Source organism: Phallusia mammillata, chromosome 2 (genome assembly GCF_965637545.1).
Source record: "Phallusia mammillata chromosome 2, kaPhaMamm4.hap1.1, whole genome shotgun sequence".
Taxonomy (NCBI): Eukaryota; Metazoa; Chordata; class Ascidiacea; order Phlebobranchia; family Ascidiidae; genus Phallusia; species Phallusia mammillata.
The window spans coordinates 21,640,705-21,666,997 of NC_137253.1; the positions used below are offsets into that span (position 1 = coordinate 21,640,705).

Genomic DNA, 26,293 nt, shown 5'->3' on the forward strand with positions numbered 1-26,293 from the left:
CAAACCTTGTTCATTGTGCTTCAGTGTGCACGGAATTGTAAACTGAATGTTTTCGAACCCACAGCGACATATAGACCGAGAAATGGGAAAATACAACACAAAGACGAGATGGGTTTATTATCCACCTGCACAGGAAAGAAAAATTCGAGTGGTTTCAACATATTTTGGCGCCGCGTAGCAGAGCAACAAGACGCAAGACAATGTGCAAAGTCGGTTGTTCAGCTTTAATCCAGGTTGTTTTGATGTGAACTGGTAGATTGCCGATGCAACTGTCAAGTACAGAATGGTCAAAGTCAAGAATCCAAATAAACCCCACTCTGCTGCTAACATTCCTGGACTAGTTGCAGTTGCGTTTTCCACAGTGAAAGAAGTGTCGTTTGTCATGATTTTAATTAATTAAAAGATTTCAATACATAACTGCAGCAAGACTTGACAAATGACGAAACGAAATTTTTATGTTGCGAATATGCAAAATTTTCGAATAGACAACTTCGCTTATCTCAATGTTACAGCTTTATCCAAAGCTCAAACTTTCAGATTTGCTAAAAGAGTTGTTAAATCATTTGTAAATATATCTTCAAGAATAAAAAAAGAACTTCTCTAAAATCATTATCTAAAATAGTTATGATCTGAAATACCAAAATTTAACTGAAACAGGCAAGTCAACGAAAACAGCCAAAACAACTCGAATGCCACATCTATAACCTGAAACACAGATTTCAATAATTAATAAGCAGGTGAAAAACACATATGGTGCAAACTGCGTTGTGGTGGATCGTGTTTCAGTTCAATCAGGTTGATTAAGCAATTTAATCGATTCTTGTTTTCCCTCACAATAAGCAGCAAGTATTAAAATAGCCATTTTGTTTAGGAGAAATATTGGGTATTTGTTGAATCCAATAATTACGCAACACAGCTGGTGTGATTATTTTGTTGCTGTTTATACAGAGGATAGCATACTAAGTTACAATATTTTCTTTCGAATTAACAGCAACCCGTCAGGATTTAATCACTGCAAAAAGTTCATATTCCTAAAGCAAACACTAAGCCAGGAAATATCGGTAAGCAATTGTGGCGTTTCAACAATTTTATCACATATTTTTTTCGCTTTATCTAGAATTGACCTAACGAACATCCACAGCACTGTCCTTTTTTAAGTATGAGAGCTCTAAACTTTCGTATATTGGATGGTTTTCTTGTTCAAATTGATTCAGGTCGGTTTTTTTGGCTTCCAGTGAATCTCCAAAACGGTAACTACCGGCAACGAAAATAAACTATTTTAAATCGTATTTGAATATAGGGGAGCTTTTACTGTTTAAAACTTATTTTTTGCCTCCCACCGGACCCCCAAACCGGTGTGAACCAGAATTAAAAGCATAACACATAGACTCGAAATTTGCAAACAAACGAAGAACATACCACTAACGCCACAGTAAAAGCACGACAAGCACTTTTTAGAATAGCTTTTAAACGACAATAATGGGTTTAGCAATACCGCGGGGGAAATAGTTTTAACTGTCACGATATTTCTGATGTTACACGTTTCCCCATTTCAGTTATCGCTGCAACAAAATAGTATCAGCAGTTGTCCATAAATCTACATTTATGTTCTGAACTTGAAGATATTTTATGTTTTGTACACGGTGGACTTAAATCTATTTAATACATTGTCCCCACATGCAGGAAATTTACATTTGTTAAAATAACACCAGTTTGTTTTTTGGTCGGCTGCAGTAATCACGTTACCAGACAGTACGACCTTAGACCACGGTTAAAGTTTGGTGTATTAAAAATAAAGCGCGCTAAATATACAGCATAGTTACGAAAAACTGCATCCAACAGTGTTTGGGGAATAATACAGGAAAGTGCTAAGAAAAAAATCAAGAATAGTAGGACCTTTCAGTTGATTAGTATCAAAACTACGTAGGATTTAAAAATGCATGAACAAGTCTGACGACATCAAACAACGAGGAAAGACTATTATGACCTGATGATGATATGAAAAGTGATTGGAAATGGGCATATGAACTAAATAAAAACAAAATACGAGGTTACGCATCGGCTAGTGTCTAGAAATTATATGAATAACGCAAAGGGAATGATTCAATAATAATAATAAAACGCTTTTGCACTTTCAGACCATGTGCAACATACAAAACTTCCAACTTCTTGTCACAACTGTTCGGAATATCTGCCGCAAACAAATATACGATAAAGAGGACATTTCTGATGTTAGAATGTTCTTTCAACACTTCAATCCAACATACTGTGTTATATATTGGATGCATTGCCTGATAAAAAAGCAAAATAGTTTAGGACCGTTAATGTTGTGGGATATATCACTTGATATGCTTTCGTTCTTCGTCAACTTTACAAACTACAATATTTTGGTGTTGCCTTTTCCTGAGCGATTTTCGTTGGTTAGCTGCATTTCCACATGAAGACACTGTAAACAATACATGAACCTTTGAAAGGTAAGCAGATTGGCTTCTTCTATAAGCAGACCGTAATAACTCAATGCAAAACTGTTCTAAAAAGATTAATGTTTAACCCTCGCGGGCATTACAAGTCTCAAATACAATTTTTAGATAGATGAGATTTCAACGGGTAAAAGTTAGCAGTTATATGGCAGCAATCATCGGTTGACCTACCAACAATCGTCGCCACCGGTAGTTATGAGGCGACTGTCGTCACGAACAAACCGAGCGTTGGTCACGTGAGCCGAGTGTCCAACAAACTTCCTGGGTTTTGTCTGAAAATATAATACGTACCGTAATATGAAATCAAGGTAAAAAAAAAACAGTCGAACCACACTAAGACAAAGCACATCTTATTGGACATACATTATATCAAGGGTGCAAAACTTACAAATTTTTCGCGACATGGAAAGTCGAAAAGTTTCACTAGTCCGAAGTCGTCGCCCGTAGCAACTGCGTTCGCTCCGTGGCTGACGTGAGCGCAGTTGACGTCACCGCGCTCACAGTTCTTTGGCCAAATACCGATAACGTCATCACCCAAAACACTAGAAAAACAGCATATTTTCTAATCACCACTAAACCCCAAAACAAAACAATGATTTATAACACTGGCTCCCAACCATGTATTAACTCATTCACATCATATTAAAACAGAACAAAATTAAAACAGCAAAAGCAAAAAATTAACGAAAGAAGAAATAAAGAAACCGCCGATTTATGGCGCTCATTGCCTGTAAAACTACCTAGTCCACGAATCCCAGCTTATCTTGTTAATGACTTTGGTATCCACCACCGGACTTCCAGAAGGAACTTCAAATACAAGCTGTGTGTAGGATCCCGTTCCAGCCTGGAAACACAAATTGTTTGTATTTTTTTGCAATTGACTCAAAGCCATTTTTCAGTTGAAAAACAAAAGTGGTCGGACACGGTCAGGCCTGTCCCTTATTTCCTACGTGTAAAAACCTGAATATATTTTCCGTCTTTGGAGAAATCCATCTGAAACACGAAACTTGGAATCTGCTTACAATATCCGACACGGTTCATCGCGTTTTCCAGGTTTAGCTCATAGAAATCTAAAGTTTGTTCGGATGAGCCCACTGCCACGATTTTGTCGTCGGGGCTGAATCTAAAAACAAATTTTTGAAAACGTTATTCTCACCTTCACATGTCAAAAACATTTTGAAACGTTTTTAACCGCTTTTCAGTTGTATTTTCGCACGTGAAACTAACATAACTTTACGATAAGAAATAACTTCATTTCGTCCAAATACTGTGCCCACCTTAAAAGGTTTAGAAAAGTAAATTTAAACTCGACACTGTGGTCTGACTAATTTTGCTAATATCTCTACATCATTTCAGTCATTTAACTTTTGCACATGTGTCCTTATCAAAACATTCCGATTAAGATTTGCCAATACAGGCTAAGTTTACTTCTAAAAAACGTTTAATATCCAAACGTTCATCTATCTACCACGTTTGACATATTTAAATAACAGGGTTGTTCGTAGCATTGTTGCAACGTGGAGATAAATATGTGTAATTAAACTAAGCACACTCCTGTGAATTATTAAGAACAGAATATATACAAACCTGATATCATACACAGCTCCGCTTCGATCACGCTTTTTGGAAAGAACTTTGAGTGACACAACATCGAGCAGGAGAATCTCGCCGTTATTCTGACCAATCACAACGCGCGTACCATCGTGACTAAACGCACAGGCACGTGATCCGGCGGTCAGCGATATCTTGTGAAGCATGACCTTGGCAAAAAGCAAGCTGCTATTTAACAGTTTTTTTAAAACAATACTGCCAAAAAGGTTGTGAATGTAGAATTCATAGGTTATGGCTGTTTTTTAGGTGAGTTGTGGATTTTTTTATTGCGGTTTTAGTCTCGTCTTTTCTTAAACAAGATTATTCTCTTTATAAAGTGTGAACTAAACAAGCCATTCACCAACATAAAAATTATAAGTTCAAATCATTCCATACCTTTTCGTTGACGTCCCATATCCTTGCCGTCTTGTCGTCAGATGTAGTGATGCACATCATAGTGGTTGGATGACACGCCAATCCCCATAACTCGCCCTCAGTGTGTCCATACACCAAAGTGGTACAAGCTCCATTCTTCTCACCAATCTCCATCACTTCTGAATCTCTTGTGCCAACTAAGATTTTGCCCTACAAAAATCATACGAAATTCGAATTAAAGTCAATAACCTACCTTCAACAAAAACAAGTGTATTGCCATGTAGTATGTTTAGTTTACCAACAAGTTTTAATGTGTTTAAATCATTTTTTAAAACAATAGCAAACATTGGACAATATAACTCCGATTCATGCGGAAGTTTTTAATTGTTCATGTTACATTAGCGACTTGAATCAACATGCAATATTTTACCCATCAATACACTGTCCATAATATATGAGTCAATGTTATTTGTTATAGGTTTTTTTGTCTAACCTTTCCGCGTGAAACAGATTTGACGACACTTGTAGGAACTTGGAAGGCCCGACATCTTCTCATGTCCTGATCCCACAGCTTCACTGCTCCTCCTTCTTTGGTGCTGGGGAAAATGAGGAAACGATAAATATAGGTCAACGAATTCCCTATCTAGCTTAAAGTTTGCTCGTATTTCATATTTAAATCTACTTAAATCTTGCATTACTCACTTTCATACCACAGTTGTTTGTTTTTTGCAATATACTCCAAACTCTTATTCGATTTTAAACGCACATTTAGATTGAAATAATGCAGTTCCAATGTGGTTTATGCTCGTTTGTGGCATCGAACATATTGGTTGAGATATAGCTTTTAAGACTGTAAGTCCCAACGAACTGTAGTGCAATAGCCTGCCTGCACTGGAATACTGGTCTTTACAGCCAACGACTTATAGCCAACAGTGGGCATCGTTGGCGGTCAAGTAAGTATTTGATTTCAATTCTAAACTAGAATCAGGGGATGATACCGATATTAGCAGACTTACAGTTTTTCTTTACCACCGGTGACAATCAGTCCATCCCTGAGTGTGGTGAACATGGAGAAGACGGGTCCAGCATGAGCTTTTGCGACAGTTCGTGACAAAATGTGCTTCTTCCAAACATACACGTCACCGTTCATCGCTCCAGTAAATGTAAGATCCTCCTGTTATGAGAAGTTGTAAATGCAACATATTAAAAAATAAACAGCAACGTGGTATATGAGAAATATTAATGATAAGAGGTGATATAATTGTGATTCTCGATAGATTTGCAGTAAAAATCAAGAAAATGTGGCACATACCGCTCCGAACGCAATTGAAAGCATAGTTTGTGCTTGGATTCCTTCCGTAGCACCGAGAACTCCTCGTTTACCAAGAATAGCCGATCCACAAACCTGAATGTGTAATCAGGTTTAAGTCTACAGCAGTGGTTCTCAATCTTTTCCGGGTCGCGTACCACCTGACAATTTTTTTGTATCGCTGCGTACCACATAATGTCCTAAATCCTGTTTTAATAGATATTAGGGATGCGCCGAGCCGAGCCAGAACCCGAGTACTCGGTACCGAGCATCGCTGTTTTTGATGCTCGGTGCTCGGCCGAGCAGCTGCACAAACTGACCCGAGCAGTACATTTGCATATTCATGCCCTGCTAACATAGGTAACTAGTATTCAGAAGGGTGTCTATGAACAAAAACAAATGATTTTTTCAAATGTATTAGATTGTAAAAAAACGTGTACTTCTGAGACCTGTACAGCTTAATACACCGCTGGTGACGTAAGAGACCTTGTAGAGCTAAAACGTAGAAAGGGGATTTTTGTGACGTCATAATGCACCGAGCGTGCTCGGCCGAGCACCGAGCATTAACGTGAGATGCTCGGTGCTCGACCAAACAGAACACTTGCAGTTTTGGCACATCCCTAATAGATATGCCAAGAAATAAGCCCATTTTCTTAATCTAGCTATAGCGCTAGCAAAATAATGTCAAAAATACGAATTTCGCCCAAACCAGGGCTGATCGGTTGGGTCAGTTGAGTTACAATTTTAGATTTGACTTAAATTTGGTTTCGCAGAAAGCTACTCGCGTACCTACTAAAAAGTTCCGACGTACCACTAGTGGTACGCGTACCACAGTTTGAGAACCACTGGTCTACAGCAATTTTATTGTTATGTTAAATACTGCCATAACAAACAAAAATTGAAAAACAAACAAACTGCAATTAAGACATTTTTTCGATGGTGCCAGGTCGAAGGGAAGTGTGGCAACAAACTGACCTGCCAAAACATCACGTGTTTAACGCCAACTGTAACAAAAGCAGCATCCGAATCTGGTCGAAATTCAGCGCAAAACACTCGTTGTCTGCTGGTTGGGTGACTACAAGCCTTTGCGCCTATATCACAAAAAAATCACACTATTTAAAGAATAAAGTGACAAACTACCTGTTAGTGGGGAAAAAAGGAGGTTGTATGTTTCTTTTTACCTTCTTGCCACCTCCATACCGCCACCGAGTGTTGGTCGTCTAAGCCTACAGACAACAGCATTTTCCCACTGGCGCTGAAGTTGACCGAACAAACGCCGCTTGTGTGGAAGCCGCGAAGTATTGAAAGCGTTTTCTTACTTCCAGCGTCCCACACGTGAATTGAAGCATTGCTGCCGAGCTGGCCTAAAAAGCAAAATTTTCTGTAACACCTATCATGCCATTTTTCTTTCCAATGGTCATTAATAGGTGAAATGAAGGAAAAATTAAAGTTGTGTCAAAACGAAGCACTCTATGGAAATGTAACAAATACTCGGACTAATATCGATAGGAGTGATTTAATTGTGGAAAAACTTCGCTACCAACGAACAATTATAGATGACACATAAAAACTAAGAATAAATTATCGATACACGTTACATTATAAGCATATTTTGACCTGTGTTTCCCAAACGGGGAGGAATTTTAAAACTGAAGAAGTTTACTTTAATTGTACATGTGGTTTGTAAATAGACAATTTAGCTCGAGGAATATAAAAGTTGATAAAAGACCCAATTTTATGTGAACTTTGTATGGTTTAGATCTGGTGTATGTCTATTGGAATGAGAATGTTTTGATTTGTTAAGTGAGAAATTCGTCGATAAAGGTTGGGAACCACTGTGTTATTGACTATGAATAACAAATATTTTACCATACCTGTTGCTACCACGCTTTGAAACTTTGGATGTTGGTTAACAGCGAGACACAAAATATCGTCGGTGTGTTCGAGATAGAAAGTTTGTTGACCAGAAGATAAGTTCTGTACGATGCCCGCACCTGCGATAAACACCAACAATATTGAATCTTAATGTCAAGTGTACTTTCAACGTCGTAGTTTTGGTCCTTCTAACTTTTGCCCCCAAAACCAAAGTTCAGTTGTTGCACTGGTAGCGCATTTTGAAAACTTGCGATCGGGCAATGCCAAAAGATGTGTTTTCTCATCATTATGAGTTTTAATGCGGCTAAGTTCACACATTTAGGCCACAACAAAATTACATACCAATTTTCCTAATTTTGATTCGCTTATCAAATGTATTGACCAGGTCAGTTTTGATAAGCTACCGTTTCGATAAACGCCATACACATTCGTTTTTAGCAACGATGATTTAAATCTTTATAAATCGTGTGGCATTAGTTTCGCACCTGCAGCGTGATAAACAACTTGCTGGCAATCATCGAGATAGTGAAGGTTGTTCCGGCAATCGAAACCCCGATATCCGAACACGTGGTGGAGCTCGAGATCCGTAACCTTCTTCACGGCTACGTCATCGCTACGCGAAACGCGATCGGTTTTGGGGACTCCCCGGCTTACCGCTGGCCTATGAAGAAAATCTGAGAGTTACAAAACTGCCTAGGTTTGGTTTTAAGTTATATTGAATGTAGCAGGAAATGTGGAACTTTTTTTGAAATGATTTTGTAAAACAACAACTAGTTTTTTTCTGCCTGCTCACTTTTCAACTTCTTCGATCTCTTTTGCATTAGGTTTTACGCCGCTGGTGTCCCGGATGTTAGCGGCGTAGGTTTTGCTCGCATAATCCATGTTCTTCTCTCGTGCAACGTCACTGTCATATCCTAGGTAACGATAAAGTTAAAAAATTACAAAAATGCTTAAAACCAAATGAAAACAACTCGTGCAAAAGTAAAAACAGACTAAAAACGTTTGGGACAATCATGATTCCACACACAAAAAACGGCACACTTAAAGCAAAGTTAAGATTTAAAGACTAAAACATTATCCCACCTCCGTCTTCCTCAGTGTCAGTATCTGAATCCTCACTGTCACCATGGTAATGAACATCGGATGCGACTGTTCCCATCTCATTACCCGATATTTCAATGCACTCGTTTGCCCATACAAAAAGTGCTGTGTCAGCGCCACCTACTGACCCGAGTTGTGCCGAGTCATGCGACCATCGCACGTTAGTCACGTGAGCGCTGTGGCCGACGTACTTCTTAAACTTGGCGTGTTTGCCCTGATAACAGAAATAACACAAACTGCTTTGTCTGGAATCACTTGACTGACATTTCAAAATTACCAAACGGAAATAACAACTTCTTAAAATTCGAACCAAAGGATGCACGTTTTATAAAAACGCTTTTCAATAGCGCAAAATATGAGAAAAACCGTTGCGTTATGTTTTCTATTGTATGTATGTGTGACTACTCCTTTATAATGGGTTTAAACGTCAGTTGCTGCCGGATGTTTCTAGCCTGTTGCATGAAATTGCTTAGGTGCTCTGTTGTGATTTGGAAAACCCTACTTACAGGCTTGGCGGACTGTTTTTTAATGTGGGTTTTCTGCCAGGTATATGTGTAAACTAGGTTACTTTTCAAGACACATATTGTACCTAATTGCGATCTTAAGACACTTAATTGTGTTTCTCGTTCATGCCGGTTACTTATACTTCGATAATTGCATACAGCAGGCTCTTACTCACCAAAACCGGAAAGGAAAACAACTTAACGAAACCAAAATCGTCGCCCGTTGCCAAAAGTTTCTTGTCAGCCGACAGACAGCTGGCATTTACGTCTGTTACGTCACTATACGCGGGCCAAATACCCTAAAATGAACAAAAAGTAGTTAGATTACCCATCCTTTGGGACGGTAACAGGTGATTCTTTCACACCTCGCAAGTTTTGCCGAGCACACCCGTCCATGACGTCCACTCGATTGCGTCATCACTACTGATGGTTTGTCTTTTGCCTCTGGGCGCCTCAAAGTATAACAGCTCTTTAGCGCCGCTGTTGACGCAAATCAATTTTCCTGCAAACAAAAGCAGAAAAGTTGTTAGATGTTACGACAGAGGTGAAAGTAATCCGGAACACTCTAGAACGCGGTTCCGGTAACGAATTATTGCCAGAACGACGTTCCCCTGGGTCTCAAGGAAAGGTATAATAAGCAACAAAGAAAATGCGCAAGCACGAATGTTTGTGCTTTCGTTTCTTACCATGGGCATCCCAGTCGACGTGTGTGATGTAACTCGATGCTCCCTTGCATATTCCCACTCTCTTACTGTTTAACACGTTATAAATATCAACAAAGTTATCATGTGACGCAACAGCGAGGTACTTTCCAGTATCTGGTGAAAACCTGAAAGTAGAACATACATCAAAGTTTGGAAAACACCCCTCAGGGATCTCTAATGGTGATAAAATTGAGAAATAAAGCACTTAAATATTTATAGATTGTTTACATGTCATTGAGTTACTTTTTTACCCACCTGACATCTGAAATTGCTTCTTTTCTGTGATGAAATTCAACTAGTGTCTCTAATGAGGTAGCGTTAGTCACCATAAAACTCCCTAAAAACATAAAACAAAAATATTAAATGCATTCACACAAAGACCAAAACGTCGCCTGTTGTACACAATTGTTGCTACATTAAAAAATCACGACCTCATGATCCCACCCACATTAAACCGTGGAGGTCAGTGTTAAAAAGTCATGATAATAAGTTAAAAATTGATTTATGTCCCGTGCAGTCAGATCAACCAATTCCCGAGGTGGTAAATTGTACTTTAAGTAATAGTGAATTTAAATGAAAAGTCCGTCATTTATTGCTCATGTGAAGTCGAACCTTTCAGCTAACTCGAGTAAAGCTAATTCTTAAGAAAATCATGACTCGAACGATCTCGAGTCAGTACAACAATAGAGCAATAAAGATTACAACGTCAAGAAGAAATCATGCTAGAAGCTGATATTAGGAACTAATCTTTGTATCTTACCGTTGTTACAACCCACAGCAATTGCATTTCCATCAGGTGAATAGGCGCAACATTGTCCGCCAACCTTAAGCTTCCGGGAAGCGGTCATTTTATGATGTCCAGCTTGTGTTGACCAGGTGCGTAGAGTGCGGTCATTCGACACAGTACAACACTCCTGTTTGGAAGGATGGAAAGCCAAACCCCATATTTCACCCTCTCCGTGACCCTGTGGCAAAAAAATAAGTTTTAAACCACTTAATATATAACACGCTTTTGCCTAAAAGATTGGGATACCAATCGTACCAAGCATAACAGGATCATGAAGGACATATCTCTAGCACTTTATAACAAGAAGCTAACGAATAAATTTAAATCTTTTCAAATATTTCCAACTATGGAAAGAGGTTCCAAAGGAAAGAAAGCCAGTCGATAACGGTAAGATTCGAACCCACGACAGGATTCTTTCCGGGACTCGCGCTCTACCAGCTGAGTTACGCAGGCTTAGTGGAGAATCCGCCGAAAGTTGAATCACAAGCATGGTATAGTCCAGTGGTTCTTAACCTTTTTGGTGTGGTTTCCCACTAAAGTAAATCACCAAGTTCGAATTCCCCCCTCTGTTATTTTTATAATGATGTTTTGTGCCCAACATTAACAAAAAAATATTCTTTTTGGTCGGAATTTGGTCGGAACCTTAAAGGTATACTGCAGGGGTCGGCAACCCCTGGCACGCGAGAAGGTTTTTCATGGCACGCCAACCGATTTGCATGTTTATATTGAAGTAATAATTTAACCTGTTACACTGCTTGTTTAGAGTTTTTACTACGCCATTGTCTTAAAATTTAGCCTTACATGCACAAAACACTCCGCTTTCTCTTTACTATTAATAACTGCTGGCACGCACTGCTATTATTTAGAAAAAACGTTGGCACGCGAGGTCATTTACACATGGAAATAACAATAAAATTGGCACGCGTCGTATAAAAGGTTGCCGACCCCTGGTATACTGCAATCTTATTTAGTTTGAATAGTGATTTCGTGAGAAAGTAAAATCGTGTGCAATTTTGAAAAAGCTCTTGTGCTTGCATTAGTCATTTATTGCATCACAATCAACAGATCAAATGCATTTATTCGCGAACAATAACAAAGTCATTGATACTTTTAGTAATGTTTGTGACGTAACAAACGATTTTTGGATTTTTATGTGCCTTGCCTAGGTACAGTTAATCTTGCATGTTGTTGCGGAAAATATTGTATTAAATTAACTTTCAATGGTTAATTTCAACCCACGGGCCCGAGTTTGGTGACTTCTGACTCACATAATTTCCCTCTAAAAACATTAAATTTCCCACTAGTGGGAAATTTCCCACCGGTTAAGAACCACTGGTATAGTCAGTTCCTTATTCAAATAGAACTATTTGAAGAACGAGTCTATCAGAAGGTCAGATTGCGCCGAACCCATTGATTCTAAGTTTTTAAATACGTCGTCTATCCTCCATTATATAAATCTGTAGTATACCACTTTGGTGTACAATGCTATTTCGTAATTGATGGTCTTTACCTGAACAAGCACAGAGAAAGGCCCACTTTTGTCAATCTCCAGTATTTCACCGTTCCTGGTTCCCACCAATATTTTGCCGTGACCTAAATCCAACGAGTTCGTAAAAAGTAAAAATTACAAAGAAAACTACAAAGTCGGTTGTTTTACCGAGGTTTATGGCGCGCACTGACGGGTTGTCCTCAAGTAACCTTCCACGTGACTCGGGTCCGAGGTTTTCATTGGCTAGTGGATATGACTTGAGACAACGCTCGAAGTTTTCATCCCACAGGCATACCACTCCATCTTTACCACCAGTGACGAAGCCCTGTGTAGAAACTTCACAATTGGCATTTGGACGTATTTAAACACCGAGTTTGTCATTTTGAATATTAGGTTGTAATTTACTGATTTTACACATGGCACCGACTGACCCGAGCGTACGGTACTGTGGGCTTCCATGCTGTTATGTCCTAAGAATCTTTGATCGTGTCTTATGTTGTCTTAGTTTCAACAGTCTTAATAATTTAATTTAGCATAAATGTTAACCACCGTAATTTGTGACATAATATCAACACAACAAATTATTCACAACGCAATAAAACAGTTGGCTTCTTAAAGTAACACAATTAAATAAAACAACACTACAACACAACAAACGAACAACTAAGACCGTTCGGTAAAACAGAGCACAAAACAAAAAAAACAAGCTTATTTACCATTACCGGAACTATTACAAGTATTTAAAATATTACGTTGGCAAAACCAGTCAAGTTGGGACCTAGAAGTTAACCACCCGTGTTAGGGAAAGAGGGTGGGTTCAACACAGGGGCGTATCCAGAAATTTTGAAAGAGGGGAGGTTCCAACGATTTTTGGGGGAATTTCCCTAATGGCGTCATTAGATCTCTTCCGGACCCCCCTTAGATACACCACTGGTTCAACAGGAAAATAATCAACCAAAAGAAACCCTGTTGGATAGTTTCAGGTGCCGGAAGAAAGGGTGCAGCACAAACACAGTGACGATTTTATACGAATTGTAGCTTATGGTACACGGCAGCAAGGAACGTGATTATTTTGCAAAACACAAATTTCTCAGATTAAATCTCAGATGTAGCGTTGTTGATCTTTACCCCATCATCCCCAGCATCGATAATTATTCTTGGTCTTTCTGAACCACCAAGTTTCATAACTTCATCCCCATTGTTAAATGAATTCAAAGGCTCCAGTTTGAAGGGAAACAACCTTGTGGCGTAATCGGGGAACGAAACGATCAAAGCAGCCACGTTCAATATATAGTTTCCGTAAACAACGTGACTGATGAAGATCGTTGAGACGGAAGTGGTAAAATTGGCTACAATCGGTGAAGCGACAGCCGTGATAAAGTCTGACACAACACACACAGCAGCAGTGATGGCGCAGCGAACGTAGACCGTGTTCGCTTCTGATAAATACGAGAAGTGTTTGCAAAAAGGTAAAAACAGGAGCACCAACAAAAGCAGCTGTGAAATAAAGAAACCTATTGTGCAGATGAGAATAAAAGGCAGTTCATTGCTGTATTTTCCACATAGAACCAGATCTGCGCTAATCAAAAATCCCAAAGCTTGCACAATAGAAAATATGGAAATTCCGACGAAGGTCGCCAAACTTAACTTTCGCGCCAACCATGTCCATTGTGCTTCAGTGTGTACGGAATTGTAAACTGAATGTTGTCGGACCCACAGCGACAAGTAGACAAAGAAACGGGAAAATACAACACAAAGACGAGATGGGTTTATTATCCAACTGCAGACTGCAGGGGAAAGAAAAATTCGAGTGGTTTCAACATATTTTGGCGCCGCGTAGCAGAGCAACAACAAGCAAGACAATGTGCAAAGTCGGTTGTTTAGCTTTAATCCAGGTTGTTTTGATGTGAACTGGTAGATTGCCGATGCAACTGTCAAGTACAGAATGGTCAAAGTCAAGAATCCAAGTAAACTCCATTCTGCTGCTAACATTCCTTGACTAGTTGCAGTTGAGTTTTCCACAAAGAAAGAAGTGTTGTTTGTCATGATTTTTATTCAATTTAAAGGTTGATAAACATCAATTGTAGCAAAACATTGACAAAGCAAGACAAACGCCGCAAATGTCTAATACTTAAATTTTTCATCAAATCTGCATGATGCAATTTAAATAATGCATAATGTTATCTTTATTTGGCGATAGAAGTTTCAAAATCAGTTTTTTTTTCATGGGAATAAAAAAATGCTATCATTTCAATTCTGCACCTTTTCAAAAGTCTCGTTTAAGATCTGCTAAAATAGATTTAAGACCATTTCTAAGATACCTGATGCAAGAATATAAAAAACCTGTTCTACAATCATCATCTGAAATAGTTAACAATGTTCCTATTGAAACAGCTAGACCAACATAAATTGTAGTAAAAAACTGAATAGCATTTAAAACCTGAGAATCAAGACACAGATTTCAATAATTACTAAGCAGGTGGAAAACACGTAAGATGCAAATTTGATGGATCGTATTTCATTTCAGTTGAATCAGGTTTATTGAGTAATGTTGTTATTGATCCTCAGCTGCTTCTTTAAAAATGCAGTACAATATAATGTTAACCATTCAGCACCAAAATATCACTTTTGTTTGTGAGAAATATTGGGCTTTTGTATTAGTTAAATCTATAGTAATTACGCAACACAGCTGGTGTGATTATGTTGATGCGGTTTATACAGGAAATAGTATGCTAAATATTTTCTCCCGACTTAACAGTAAACAGGTTTGGGCAAATCATTGCAAATCAGTTTATATTCCAAAGCAAACAGTAAGCCACGAAATACCGATCTACTCATGTGGCGTTTTAACAATTTTAGCACATATTTTTAGACTTTGTCTGACTAAAACCTCCACAACGAACATTCAATCCACAGCATTTTTGAGTTTAGAGAGGTCCATAAGAAATCTGGTATGGGATGATGTTGGCCACAATATTCCCTGTTCAAACTGGTTTGGGCCGGTTTTAGCCTCCTATTAAACCTCCAAATCGGCAACAACAGAGTTTTAAATTGTTGTTGACAAAAAGGAAGCATTACCTTTCTGTGTTGGCGGCACAAAAACTAAGAAAAATATGATTTTGGATGGGTGTTCGCCGGAAAACCATGTTTCAACCAGATTTGAAAATAAATATATCGACCGAAATTTGAATACAAACAAAGCCATACATTTTTTTTGCTCATTTGTTTTAAAATAGTATTTTCGTTGGATTTTACCCACAATATTCACGTTTTAAACTGGTTAGTGTCGATTTCTTTCTTCTACCGAGTCTCCAACGTCTAACCGTTGTAATCTCGGAAAAATAGAGTTTAAAACTAGCTTGGGTCGAATTCTGAGTCCGCCAAGCCGTTCAATCAACAATCAAAGACCAAGCAAACATTCAAGAAAATCCAAGACGCGAGAGTTAACAATCAATCAACAATTGCAGAATACAAAAAACGTGGAATATAATCTGCCATACCTTATCCAGGGCGTGCATTGCGAAGCATGGGCCGTCGTGCGCCTTCTGTGTGCGTTGCAAGTTGTTGCCTTGCCATATATATACCTGCAAAGCAAAATTACGAGGCTTTACTTAGAACAGAGAGTGAAGTTGAAGGCGATTTGAAAGTTTGAAACGTTACCTGTCCGTTAGCTGCACCACTAAACACGCGATCTTGCTTCCCATATGCTACACACAACATCGTATCCAACTTCCCTGTTTTACCGAATACACCGCGATGTGCAGTGCAACCTCCGCCTGTGCAAATCAAAAATTATTTTGTTGCAGTCTATGGTTAAAAAACGTTAAACACGAAATACGACACTACACAATAATCTAATGTAAACCAAATGTATTTTTTTGCTTTGTGTGGAAACAAACACAACAAAAAAGTAAGCACTTGCAAGCTGACCTGCGAGCGGTAACGTTCCCATGCACTACGTAAAATATAACTTGGTTTTTCAAACGGTTTTAAACAATGTGATTACATCGATACCATTCAACCAAAACGTTTCAAATCGAAAAAAACAACGGATTTTTTGTTTCTATTTGCCAACTGAGGTTTTTACTTGAAACCGACGTTATCACTTATATTGATTTAATGCTTTTATTTAATGCAACCAAATTTATTTGAAGAGTTTGCTGTGGAGCAAAATTGTCATACCAATCAATTTTAACAAACAACAGAAATTCATTCGGGTGAGAATGGACAAAACACGGTTTGGTGTTTAACAACAGCAAATACTTGGGATACAATCACTAACCAGCGTGTTGCCAAAACTTGATGTGCTTCACACCCACAGTCACCAGTTTGTCGGGATTGTTCGGATTGAATCGAGCTAGGAAAACTTTATCCTGGTGCGTTTTACTCGTGGCAAGTTTCTGGCCACGCTTCCAGTCCCATACTGCCATCGAGTGGTCGTTATCAAGACCGATCGAAACCAATTTCTTTCCGTCACCTATTAATGCAAAAAAAGCTATACACAAAAGTAACACCTTTATAGGCTATAATATGTCATTTTTGGTCATGGCCGCACCCCATTGGTTTTAATCGAAAAAAAAACATATGCAATTTTGTAAACAACAAAACAGTTATTATTTACCTGTAGTAGATTTTACGGTAAAATTTCGAGTCATACTATGTACCACATATCACTTCACTGCAGCTTTAGGGATATACATTGCAAACGTCTTTCAAAAATAATACTTTTACCCGAAAAATCAACGGAAGCGATTCCACGTTCATGGAAACCAGTGAGCACAGATAATGACGTCAGAGTGTCGATGTCCCACACGTGAATCGAAGGTTCTTTCCCAACCTATTTCATTCATAAAACAGTGGTTGTGTTAATACAATGACAAAGACAGGGCATTTTTTTGGGAAAATAATTTTTAGTTAAAAAATTATAACCTGTCCAGTGGCAACAATGTCCTTGAGAGGATGCAATGTTAGGCAAAGAATGTCGTCATCGTGTTTATCATAGAATTGCTGGTTTTGGGTTTCGCGAGAATAGACGATACCTAGCGCTGCCACGTGATACACCACGTTACCACGCTGTGTGTAGAAGATGTTGTCACGACAATCGTAACCACGGTAACTGAAAAAACAATCAAAAATAAACACACAATGCAGTTATGTGCCGTCCAACAGTATGACACTAGTAAAACTTTTTGTAACGGTTTTTTCCATGGTGAGCAAATGCAAGAGAACAAAATTAGCGATGGGTCGTTTAATCGAACAGTAGCTCGGATGAACGCCTTATCTGTTGCTGTCTGGTTAACAATGAGAAAGCCGATATCGATCGTATTAATGTAACGCAATTAATCCTGCTCCACGAGGGCTTATTCATTTTAGAAAAAGGTCCGCGGTATTGGTATTGGATTGTTATTGGAGTAGACAAGGTTAAGTTTAATTGACTTCGTACGTTGTACTGTTTACACTAACCCAGGGGTTCTTAACCAGGGGTACGTGTACCCCCTTGGGGTACGAAGCACTAAAGCAGGGGGTACGACATGCAGGGTGAAATCGTACAGTATTTCGGCATATTTGTAAAGAATGCGTAACAAGTTACTCTGTTGAAATGAGCTATTGCTGCCAGGCCTGATGAAGGCGTCTTGTATAGGACGTCGAAACGTCGATTGTTTACAATAAAACTGCTGGATGAGCAATGCTTGGTCAAGTTACTTTGTTATATGTCTAAAACGGGTTGGTTTTGTACTACTTACAATACTGTTTTAATGCGTGCATTCAACACGCAAGTTATAAATACCTATTATTACAATTACGTTAATTCTTATTATTACAATTTTATTAAGTTCCGTCGGCCATTTTGGACAGGGGGTACGAAAAAATTTCATGAAAGCTCAAAGGGTACGAGCGGTAAAAAGGTTAAGAAACACTGCACTAACCCGTGGACAAACTGAAGTTTTAAGCTCGCTCCGTTCGGGGTGTTCGTTCGTCGTTTCTTCTTGTTAACTTCGCCGTTTCCTTCCTTGGCTATTTGCTTCAACTTGCTAAGGTCTGATTTGGAAATATCGCGATCGTACTTCACCTAAAATAATAAAATAAGAATCCTAAAAACGAGCAGACAAACGTAGGCTTGCTATAGAGTGTTAGCTTGCTTTTTATTCAGTAAGTATTTTCACCTGCTCCATCCATATATAAGTACATGATGCTTGCTTGTGATAATCACATCAACACGTACCTGAGCTTCTTGTTCGATTTCGGAGTCAACTTCGCCAACGTCCGACAAATCAGAATCTGAACCCTCGCTGCACGAATCGGTGTGAGTATCTAAACGGTATTTCAATTCACTCAGTCACATAATCGCAGCAAGCCATTATTGCACTTAAGGGTGATATAAGCTACGATCTCTTACACCCTAATGCTGTACAAGATTGATTGTAAGACATTAAACTCAGATTGGTTAACACGTTAGTTCCCAACATTTTTTATCCTTTGTTTCGTTGGGTTGTGGTCAAGCCGGTTCCATTAAAAACCCTAACAAGCAGTTTTACAGTGAAATCCGCGGCTAACGTTTTTGAGCAATGTAATAGGGAACAATGCAATAAACAAAGGAAACCGTTTTATTCTTTTCTAATTCAATGTTTGCCTAACATATCATGAATCAGGAACGGGACCTTGGGCTTTCGCGTGGAACGCTTTGCGGAACCCATACAACCTTTAAACAAACGTTTGGATCGGAAACGCGTTTTTTATTAGTTACCATAAAATCACCAAGTTTTCCATAATACTGCATAAGCTAGCTGTTCCAACAGTCCCAATACAACGTCAAATGCACGTTTAAGCAGCAGGCAGAATGTTAGTAAAAGAACAGCAAGCAACAAACCTTGATGTACAGCGTCATCAGTGCTGCCGGTGCCATCGGTGACGACACTCCATTGAAAAAGCGCGTGGTCAGCACCACCGGTCGACATCAGCCATCGGTTGTCGGTCGAAAAGCGAACGTTTGTCACGTGGGCTGAGTGACCGACGTACTTGCGGAATCTGGCACCTAAGAGCGTGTTGCAAGCGAAAGGCAATTAGCTGGAGGCATAAAGCACTGTATCGATCTACTAACTTACTTAAGACATCGACCAGTGAGGTTGCGGACAAGATACGTCACGATAGCAAGGCAAACCGCCGAGACTAAAGGCCAACGCGACTTATACACTTGGGAGTATTAAACAAAACACAGATCTACTTTTTAACGTTTTAATGAAGTGATGGATCTATACAGTAGTAGGAAACAACACTAATTCTTTTCTATATGCTATGACGCGCAATCGGTGCTGAGAAAATGTAAGGTTAAAGCCGAAAACATTTTTTACTCATTATACAGATACAACACAATAACAGCTAAAAACTCTCATATATTTACAGACGAAAACTGAAGATGCGTACCAAAACCTACTAAAAGCATTAACTCAGTTTTGTTATTGTGGAATTGGTCAGTCTATTTAAAGCAAAACTAACTCAGGCATGTTTAGTAACCAGTATAAGTTTGTTGTCAACTTGTGCCTGTATTTAGAGCTTTAAAAAAAATAAAAAAACAATGCGAACATTAAATGCTTTAACTGTGAACTCACCTTTCTTGACGCTTGGAAACCGGAACAACTTTACCAGACCGAAGTCGTCACCGGTCGCTATGACGTCATTTGGAAATGACGCATCGACCGCGTTTACGTCGTTGATTTGCGTGTACTTGGGGCAAATACCGTTAACTTCAGAACCAAGCACGCACGTCCAAGTCTGCCATTGTATCGCACGAATCTCTTCAGCATTGGTCACGTGTTTTCCGCCTGGCAAGTTATAAAGCTTGAAAATCTATGGTGTTTAGATGTGGAAATGAAGGGATCTAGTTTGTTTTCAAGCGCAATCAAAAATGAGAACATATGCTTTGGGTAAAACGTTATGGGTTAAATTGAAAGTCACAAACTGATTTTTTGCATTGTACCAACCAATATGCAAAACTGCCCAGTCATTTACTTATTTGTAACAGTTGCAGCAAATTTCGAGTTCATTTTGTGGGTGAAATAAATTAAAAAAACACTGTGCAAAACTTCAAACCACTCTTGAAGAAAGCTTATGTGATTGTGCTCATAAAGGAGGCCCATCGTATGACAATCGATTTTCATGTTTTTTATGCCTTACGCAAATGTATAAATTATACGTGGAGAAAACAATATGACGATATTTTGACCACAAAATACCTGGCATGGAATAGACAAGTCGTTCTCCAGCTCCGTCATTTGTCTGCAGAAATCGGGAATCGTTGGACCAATCAATGTGGGTGATGAAGCTTGAAGACTTGCTGCACGTGCCAACCTTTTTGTACCTATAAATAAATCAATATGAAATTCAATTTACGAGGGGAAATTGGGTTAGCAACTTAAGAATTCACAAAAACGTTAACCTTGTAAAGAGTAGAATTTATAATTTAGTTATACATTTTTGCTTGATAAATATCGGAACACCTAGTTAATGCTCGCTGCTCGGCCAAGCACGCTCGGTGCAATTCTTCGCTAGATTTGTAGGTTTCCACGGTTCATTAAGTCACCAGCAGTGTATAAGGCTGTACAGGCCCAAGAAGTACGGGTTTCCCCCATCTAACACACTTAAAAAACAGTAATTTTCGTTTTGGGGTACCCTTTCGAACACTGGTTTCGTATCTTTTGGGACATGAATATGCAAATTTACTGCTCGCGTCACTTTGTGCAACTATTCGGCCGAGCACCAGGTATCAAAAACAGCGATGCACGATACCGAGTACCCAGGTTCTGCCTTGGCTCGGTCTATTTCTATTTATGTTTGAGTATAAATATCAAACTGGGGTTGATTTTTGTAACTCGCTATACAAAAACGGCTTACTGTTATTAAGACACCCACGATTCGCACAACAGGCCCAAAGGCACAGTAGTGTTGGAAAATATAAAAAAGTGAATAGCGAAATAAATAGGAAACTTATACGAAACAAACATTTTTTGACAATACCTTTGCGTAACAGCGTACACATCGACAAAGTTGTCGTTGGAAGCCACGGCCAAATATGATCCATCAGGAGAATATTTCATTTCGTGCAAAACCTCTTTTCTGTCTTGTATCTTTGCCACCTCTGTCATATCTCTGCGTGAAACAAAGATATCAAAATTTTGGCTGAAAACGCATCCATATGATTTCTCTGACAGGTAACTTTGAGAAATTCCAATTTTTTGAAAGTTGAGTGAGAATTCCATTAACCATATTCGCAACTTTCTTGTTTACAACAGTACCAGAATAAAATGATTTAGAACAAGTCCAAAAGTGTATTTTGTGTTAAAAGAAGTCTTTTCTGTTGGGTAAGGTCTAACTTTTTTTAGCATTGTAGGGTGATGCCTAATACACCTACCTGACACGGAAAACACAGAAGGAGCCGTTTTTGCAACCCACAGCAATTTGCGTTCCGTCTGAGTTGAAAGCACATGACCTTGCTGGGTGATCCAAGTTGCAACGAGTTAGCAACGCGTGATCTACCATCGACCACAACCTGAATAACAAAACGGTTCATGAAGATCGAACCATAAAATGCTTCCATTCTCAGTCACATTCAATAAAATAGCTGAGTCTATCTTTATTTCGAATCTCTTTAATGCGAAATTGCAAAGTTCGGTAATAAAAATTGTTCATCAGGAATAAATCTTTAAGTGTAGTTGTTTAACCCTTTTTTTATTATATGTAACATGTTTTTCTGCACTGCGTTAGAAGTGAATGGTAAATGGGATAAAGCTGGCTGGAAAGTGTATTTCGATCCCATCGACATTGCCGTTCCCCCAAATCCCGGTGTTCCAACTCCTTGGGACTAATCAATTTGTTCAGAAGCACTCGATTATTGACAATGTGACAAACTACAACATGACAATAATTGCCGCGGAAGGGCGATTTTTCGAAGAAGATTCGTCAAAAGTTCTTAAACCCCGAACGTTTTAGTAATGAATTTGAATACAGTTAGTATGAATTTAAGTTTCTCACTGCCTTGTACGTTTATATTAAATTACCTCCACACTATTTTGTGTGTGCAATGTGTGTTTTTTAGGCAATTATGGTGTTAAAGCAAAAATATTTTTTTGGCAACTGCGAAATTTTGTTTATTGAGTTCTGAATTAATGATGACGAGACGCAAAAACTCTCGGATAATTAATTTTACCTTACTGATGCATCATCACTAGCAGTAGCAGCAATAGGTTTGCGTGGATGAACTGCCAAACCCCACAATTCACCCTCACAGTGACCCTGGGTCAACGGGGCAGGATTATCGCGATCGCGAACAAGAACTTCAAATATCTCGCTGTTCTGAGTCCCGATAAGAATTCGATCGCTAGTCCAACACACAGATCGGATGGAAAGCCCTAAAAGAAAGGAGTCAACGGTCAAATGATACAAATGGAAATATGTTAATTGTAGCAGAATGTACCCCTAGGTTATTTCTGTTTAAAAAAAATAGACCTGTGGGTTTTGCCCAGACTTTCACTGTTGGACTTATATTAAAATGTCTATAGTGAATGTGCATAGTGACCTACCTTTGTAACCATAGGGTGCTTCTTTAATGTTTAACGTTGTGAGAGGATTAAAACCTACATCCCACAATTTGACACTTCCATCTCGACTTCCAGTTGCATAACCCTCTGATGATTTGTGCATAGTGAATATTCCACCCTGAAACATAATCATATGCAGATGTGCATTAGGACTACGTAACACAAAACAAAATAATGTACTTAGCTATCGTTCACATCACAATACATGTTTAAGGCTCTGATTGGCCCTTTTACAAGCTGCACACAATGCTCATTCAAACTAATCATAATTAATATTCATGAAACATGGGGAGTGAGATGTGCAAAATCACATCAATTTTTCATGAGCTAATCACATCACTGTGTGTGCCACCAAGGCAAATGAGATAATGAACCTACATTATGTGCGGTGGTGATGGTCTTTTCCAAGTTGTTCTCTCTCCAAACATAGATATCTCCATTTAATGTGCCACTGTAGGTTAATTGGTCTTCAGCACAACAAACACAAAGAACTGTCTGAAGATCGCCAGTTTTGCCAAACACTCCACGCTTGGCTGTTAGTGAATTTCCACATAGTGTCCAAAACTGAAAAGAACATTGGTTTAGGCAAAATATTTCAACTGAGCACTTATGTACTCATTGTATTGTTTGTCCATTTTACCTTAATAAGTTTGACTCCACAGATTACCAGCCTCTGGTCGGATAAAGGGTCCCAAGAGATATCAAAAACCTGCATGCAATATGGTGTATGAAAAAAATGTAAACAAAAAATCAATGATTGGTAGTTGCTTAGAATGGGCAACAGACAGGCCTTAATTTATTCAAAAATCTGTAAATTTATTAAATATAAATATTTGTGGCCACATAGATGAATATTGTATAGTTTTTAAACATTATAAATGCTACTGCTTATAAATTCAAAACAATATAAATCCTTGCCCATCCTTGCTTTCTTGCAATTATTTTAACACAAAGGCTTTTTTAAAAAAATTACAGCTTGTTTCTGATTGCAAATTTTTGCCACAAGAAATAAAAACAAACACCGATTTGAGAAGAATGTAGCAGAGGTTTTTCTGCTTTAGACAGAACACTACATTTTGATGTGCTAATCGAATAACAAGTCAGCACTCCGTTTGATTATTTTTTTGCTTAAATACTTAAATAACTTACTGCAAACAATTTTGTACAGAAGTCGATTTTATGCATGAGTTTAAGACATTTTTATATGGATCAAAATTAGGTTAGATCAAGATATTGGAGGTGAAAACTGTACTGTATATACAGTCAGGTTATTCAGTTTCTTTTTTATGTTAAAATGACTTTTATCAATGTTAAAGTTTCCTTACCCTATCAGTGTGCCCTTTGGCTGTAGCAAGCATTCTTCCCTTTTTCCAGTCCCAAACAACCAGTGTATTGCTTCCATCAAGGCCCACAGACGCAAGTCTCTGTTACAAATCAAATGTTAACCACAAACATGTAGGTTGTCCCAGTGAGACGTAAAGCAGAATGTTTTTAATGCCATAAACAATATATATCCCAGACAATTTACCAATATATATTGACTATGGATTTATATATATATATATATATATATATATATATATATATATATATATATATATATATATATATATTAAGTCGTTTTAAGAGACCGCAAGTGTTTCATTTAAATACCAAAAAATAGCCATATTTGCTTAAACGGATTATTTATTAGGCTACTGGCAAATTTTGGGAAACCGCTGGAGAAATTTGAAAAACACCTTAAAAAAACACTGTATATATATATATATCTGTTATAATTCAGTGGGAAATACACTTCATATCAAAAACATACCAAAAAATGCATAAAAATCCAACACCGGGTATTTTAACACAGAAGTAAAAAGTTTATGCCATACTTCTCCACTATTGCTAAATGCAACACTTGCTACTCCATGCGTGTGTTGGTCTTTTAGAAGTGACACTGTTTCCATTGTTTTTGAATTCCAAATACAAATGTAAGGTTCTTTGCCAACTTGTCCTGTTGCCACCAACTGTTCATTGGGATGTATTGCCAAACTACAACACAAAAGCAATGGTTAATACAATCTGCAAAATGTAGGGTCTAAAAACCTTCTTTAACACTTCAAGAAAACACAATTTAACATGATTACATTTAAAACTTCAGCAACTCATCAATCCTACATATACAGCAAACACAACAACAATATACCTGATGATGTCATCATTGTGACCAAGATAAAACTTTTGTGAATGCTTTTGTGGATTGTAGGAAATTCCAACCCCAGCAACAAAATATACAATCTCATTGTTTTGCACGTAGTAAAGGTTATTTCGACATTGATGGCCCCTATAACAAAGAATAGTCGGTTTTCATTGAAAAAGACCACAGTATCAATGCTTTCCAACCCCATAAGAAGCAAGGATTCAAAAGCAAAATAAACTAAAAAATACAAATTGTTTTTCAATTGTTAAGTCCTTTGGCAAGCCACTCTAAAATCCTCAATGTGTGCATTGTGCAATCAACACATTCTATGTCACAATGTGATACTCCCACCATGCAATTTACGAAATTCTATTTTTTATGAATGTGCAATCAATGTAATGTCAGGCTTCAGGCAACTGCAATTTATTCCAGTCACTGAATCAATTTTTTTCCAGGTCTGCAGAAATCAAATATAAACAAATGACTATAAATGAATAACAAACAAACATTTCAACCTAAGACCCATAGCAGCCCTGGTCACACAATAACAAAGCAGATTTATCGTATCTGACAAAATTTACCTACACAGGCTATACAGATTTGTGTTAAATGCCAAATTGTTTTAGTAAATCAAGACAGTTTGTTTTTGTTTGTTTAGTTTTTCTCAGCCAAACAATTCTTATTTTTATCAAAAGCTTGGGTATTTGACCCGAAATATGTTTTAATTGCTTACCTGTATCCATACACCCAATCCAGACGAAGTTGCGTGGTTGGGGCAGTTTTATCCGCCATGTTAAAAATTTGCTCAATTTGCTGCCCCGTTGAAACTTTACAGTCAGTAATCCGTTCAACATGTACCGTGTACAGTACGGCCGAACTTGTATCGCTTACTGCTTTTCAATTCTATCCCGCATATGCAGTCGATCGATCCTATGCGCCACTAATTCTATGATAGCAATCACAGCGCAGCTTTTCCAGTTTCCAACCGATCTTGTTTTGAAAATTCCCAGTTGTTATCGAAACCATTAGCTCACATTGATTCATGTAATTAATGCTCCGGGATTTGCACCAGAAAAAATGGAAATCAACGATAGTAACCATTTCATAGCACAAAACAACATTTACATGGCAAAAAACATAAATTAAATTTATTAAATAATCTTTTTTCCAACTGTGTATTGAAAAGCGAAAGATGTGTGACTAAAGTTCAGCCGACAACCGTTTTATATCGAAAGCATGCTCGGTGGTTTGTACAAACATTGACAAGAAGTTAAAGATAGCCCCATTGTTACGGTTTCACCTA

General features: G+C 38.2%; 2 protein-coding genes across 2 annotated transcripts; both read right to left on the reverse strand.

The window, feature by feature from the left end:
- Positions 1–1,766: 1,766 nt before the first annotated feature.
- On the reverse strand, positions 1,767–26,007 carry LOC145212729 (echinoderm microtubule-associated protein-like 6). Its single transcript, XM_080080963.1, has 43 exons — positions 25,724–26,007; positions 24,997–25,134; positions 24,683–24,842; positions 24,131–24,229; positions 23,446–23,514; positions 23,184–23,369; positions 22,788–22,923; positions 22,415–22,616; positions 21,620–21,757; positions 21,226–21,357; positions 20,445–20,569; positions 19,821–20,033; positions 19,082–19,246; positions 18,437–18,525; positions 18,141–18,283; positions 17,143–17,329; positions 16,945–17,050; positions 16,496–16,690; positions 15,874–15,989; positions 15,714–15,797; positions 12,382–12,538; positions 12,235–12,317; positions 10,698–10,902; positions 10,193–10,274; positions 9,920–10,062; positions 9,599–9,735; positions 9,410–9,532; positions 8,713–8,944; positions 8,423–8,543; positions 8,115–8,290; positions 7,629–7,748; positions 6,936–7,118; positions 6,730–6,845; positions 5,758–5,850; positions 5,462–5,619; positions 4,939–5,041; positions 4,467–4,655; positions 4,068–4,240; positions 3,441–3,603; positions 3,221–3,324; positions 2,869–3,022; positions 2,652–2,752; positions 1,767–2,446 (listed from the first exon to the last, which is right to left on the reverse strand). Exons 1-43 carry the CDS (start codon positions 25,780–25,782, stop codon positions 2,422–2,424), a joined length of 5,883 nt encoding a protein of 1,960 aa, XP_079937089.1. The 5' UTR covers positions 25,783–26,007; the 3' UTR covers positions 1,767–2,421.
- Positions 12,551–14,753, reverse strand: LOC145212730 (uncharacterized). The gene has a single exon (XM_080080964.1). It carries the CDS (start codon positions 14,257–14,259, stop codon positions 13,309–13,311), a length of 951 nt encoding a protein of 316 aa, XP_079937090.1. The 5' UTR covers positions 14,260–14,753; the 3' UTR covers positions 12,551–13,308.
- Positions 26,008–26,293: the final 286 nt, after the last annotated feature.

Coding starts and splice junctions, on each gene's coding strand:
- LOC145212730 (XM_080080964.1), bottom strand. CDS start 14,259: ATGACAAACAACACTTCTTTCTTTGTGGAAAACTCAACTGCAACTAGT.
- LOC145212729 (XM_080080963.1), bottom strand. CDS start 25,782: ATGGCGGATAAAACTGCCCCAACCACGCAACTTCGTCTGGATTGGGTG. Junction 20,034..20,444: donor ACTTGTCTATTCCATGCCAG/GTATTTTGTGGT, acceptor ATAACTTGCCAG/GCGGAAAACACGTGACCAAT. Junction 9,736..9,919: donor CGTCGACTGGGATGCCCATG/GTAAGAAACGAA, acceptor TTTTGTTTGCAG/GAAAATTGATTTGCGTCAAC.